Raw genomic sequence first — 3,403 nt, forward strand, 5'->3', positions numbered from 1 at the left:
CTATAGGGTTGTCAATATTTCCTGTAGGAGAATCAATTCTCCTATGGGAATTATCATTTTCTGATGGGATATTAATTTTAAAATTCCGAAACTGTATCTTAAGCGGGTGCAAAAATGCCACCTTTGCACTGGCATAATTATCCGGCACAGTGTTTTATATATATATATATATATATATATATATATATATATATATATATATATATATATATAGCGGTACTGTAATATGCAGAAAAAATTTATATTCTCTGTTCTTAATTTTATTTGGAAACTATGAAATATACTTTCAGGAATAATACATTTACATGGAAATTCCAATGGCATCCGTAAACTCTTCTACGACCAAAAGTGTTTGCAATGGGCGTTTATATGCATATGCATCATTTGCTTGGTTGCTACTGTATCGGCTAAGCAAAGAAACGGATATACAAAGATGTCTGGAATGCAAAAGAACAAAAATGTTCTTTCAATTAAAGGATATCAAAATCACCCTTCTATGAATGGAAGCCAAAAATTGCCACAGACGGAGGGATACAAAAAAAATCCATCAAACCACAAAAGACACCAAAACAAACACAAAGAGAGAGAATGTAAAAACATGCCTAAGTTACAAGAATGCAAAAAGGGAAGAACAATTGACCTCAGTGAACCTTCACACCCCCCTTGCTTTCACGATCTAACAAAACTAGAAATCAAGAAAATATTTAATTTCATGTATGCGCAAGAAACCCTCAATATTGTAAAACCTAGCGACGCTGTTCTTGCTTCAAACTACATATTTTCAATGGAACTTATTCTTCCGGAAAAGAAAGAAGATTTCCAGTCGACCCCGACCAGACGAGCCTTAGTTACAGTTTTTGAGGGAGCAAAGACGCCTCCGATAGTGAACGAGTATTGTGTAGAGTTATCTTCCCCACCTCAGTTTTGTGGACCTCCTCGTTCCATCCAGTTTAGTTTCCGACCATCAACAGTACCCGAATTTAACGATATATTGAACGTGGTATTTAATGAAGCTGAAAGTACCGTTGGCGATATTTTGGAACAAAGTTTCCATGCGACGATTTTAAACTGTGGGAAGACCTGTCTGGGCGTGGAAAATGTCAGTCCTTTTGCAGCCGTTATTGCTGGCGTTGAAGGACAAAACTATCGAGGATTATGGGTCCCGTTTTTGCAGTTAATGGAGCCAAGAAATCTACATCCGGTAGACTTCGTAGTTTTAGCTACAGTTGATGGAACCTCTACTCCTCAGACTGATTGTGTTTGGTACAACGGTCAACTGTTTGAATCACTTGATGACTTCAGGGATAAGTGGGATAATAACCAGGTCACCCCGCTAAATATAGAATTTCCTCAGATGCGCATAATTGACGATACTATTGACAAAAATTATCAACGACCTCCAATAGAAGTCGAACCCGATGGCAAACGTTACTCGATCAAAGATCAGACAGTGACATCAGATCACTGGAAATTCAGTTTTGGGATATCTCCTACTCACGGTCCACAGTTGTATGATATAAGGTATAAGGGTGATTTGATAGTTTATGAATTGGGTCTTCAAGAAATATGTGTTTTTTACTCTTCCTCGGAACCATTCGGAAGGTTTGCCAATTACTTTGACAGTATTGTGATGATTGGTCGTAATATGAGAACCCTGGTCCCTGGGGTTGATTGTCCCTCTCATGCCACATTTATAGACGCCACATGGATGTCAGAAACATCAAATAAACCATTCACTAGCAAAAAAGCTATTTGTGTATTTGAACACAATACTGGTATTCCACTTAGACGTCATTATGCTGCTAATGAGTTTCCATCCGGTTATTTTGAGGGCGCGCCAAATGTAGTTCTTATTCTCAGAATGATTGGAACTCTTGTCAATTATGACTATATATTTGATTTCATATTCTACCAAAACGGAGCCTTTGAAACTAAAGTAACATCATCGGGAATTATTGTCTCATCCTTTAAAACCGCTGGTTCAAAATATGGATTCCAGGTTAATGAACAAGCCCTAGGAACCGTACATAATCACTTCTTCAATTTTAAAGTAGACCTTGATATTGGAGGAACTCGAAATAGATATTCAACTTACAACATAGAAGTAGATGAGGTACCAAATCCCTTCTCAAAAGCTACTCCTGCATCAAACTGGTTTCAAGAAAAAATAGTAAAAGTTGATTACACGACCGAGAGAGATGCAGCTTTTAAGTTTGACTTCAACATCCCAAAGTATCACATATTTTACAATGAGGATAATCTCGACGAATTTGGAAATGTTAGGGCTTACAGATTACTTCCAACAGGCTTCGCAAAACAAGTATTACCTGAGGGTGTTGGAAATGAACCAGGGTGCTCTTGGACAAGGTATCAAATGGCCGTAACAAAGCGCAAGGAAAACGAACCGTACAGCTCAACAAAGTACGTCACCTATGACGGAGAAAACCCGACGGTCGACTTCGAAGGATTCATAGGAAACGAAAATATCATTAATGAGGTTTGAATTTCGTTTAAATTATCTTCTTTCTTATTAAAAAAAATCCCACTTTTCAAATACTATCTTAATATCAAAGTAGTGGGCTCTAGTAATGACCAGAGAACTCTTGTTTTAAAATTTGTTTTGTTTTGTTTTAGGATTTGGTAGCTTGGGTTACAGTAGGGTTACATCACATCCCCCGTCAGGAGGACATCCCCATTATGACTACGCCCGGAACGGAAGTTAGTTTCTACTTACTTCCGTTTAATTACTTCCCAGAAGACCCCAGCGTTGGAATCGGCGACAATGTACGTCTGCAGTACGACGGCCCATACAGTCCTCTGAGAATTATTGCGAATAGCACATCAAACAGCATTGATTGTAAACCCCCGAAGTCGTGTTCTGTTGAAGATTTAACGAAAAATCCGGAGATGTTTATTCCTAGGCCTGGCCATTAAAATCACATGGTATTCATCCAAACGGATTCGAGGAAGAGGGACTTTGATATTTTGTTTTTCTTTTGCTTATGCATTTATTCTCTGCTTAATCTTTATATTATTGTTAGCCAGGAAAAGTTCGCCTTTGTTAGCACTGATAAGCTGGAACGCTTTCATTTTCAAAGAATGATAATATAGTTATATGTATGACTTAACGATTCTTTGGTATATTGGATGACAAATGTATTATCTCAAGTGTATTTTGCATAATAAAAATGCTTCTTGAATAGCTTGAATTTATGTTTGGTGTAGAAGACATCCAGCCTAAAGGATTTATGACCCCTTTTAGAGATAAGTAGCACATGAAACCAATGATTAAATGTGATATTTAAAAAATATCAAAAGGTGAAGTAACAATTTAAGACAAACAACTGTTACAGCAGATTGTTTACATGTAAGTGGTTGTGGTTTCATTTAAACTTTGACACAG

The 3,403-nt window shown here is 37.2% G+C and overlaps 1 protein-coding gene across 1 annotated transcript; it reads left to right on the top strand.

Moving 5' to 3' along the window:
• The first annotated feature begins 305 nt into the window (after positions 1-305).
• On the top strand, positions 306-3,200 carry LOC128163845 (putative amine oxidase [copper-containing]). Its single transcript, XM_052827513.1, has 2 exons — positions 306-2,497; positions 2,635-3,200. The coding sequence occupies exons 1-2, from the start codon at positions 434-436 to the stop codon at positions 2,932-2,934; spliced, it is 2,364 nt and encodes a 787-aa protein (XP_052683473.1). The 5' UTR covers positions 306-433; the 3' UTR covers positions 2,935-3,200.
• The last annotated feature ends 203 nt before the right edge of the window (positions 3,201-3,403 follow it).

This window comes from Crassostrea angulata, chromosome 9 (genome assembly GCF_025612915.1).
Source record: "Crassostrea angulata isolate pt1a10 chromosome 9, ASM2561291v2, whole genome shotgun sequence".
Taxonomy (NCBI): Eukaryota; Metazoa; Mollusca; class Bivalvia; order Ostreida; family Ostreidae; genus Magallana; species Magallana angulata.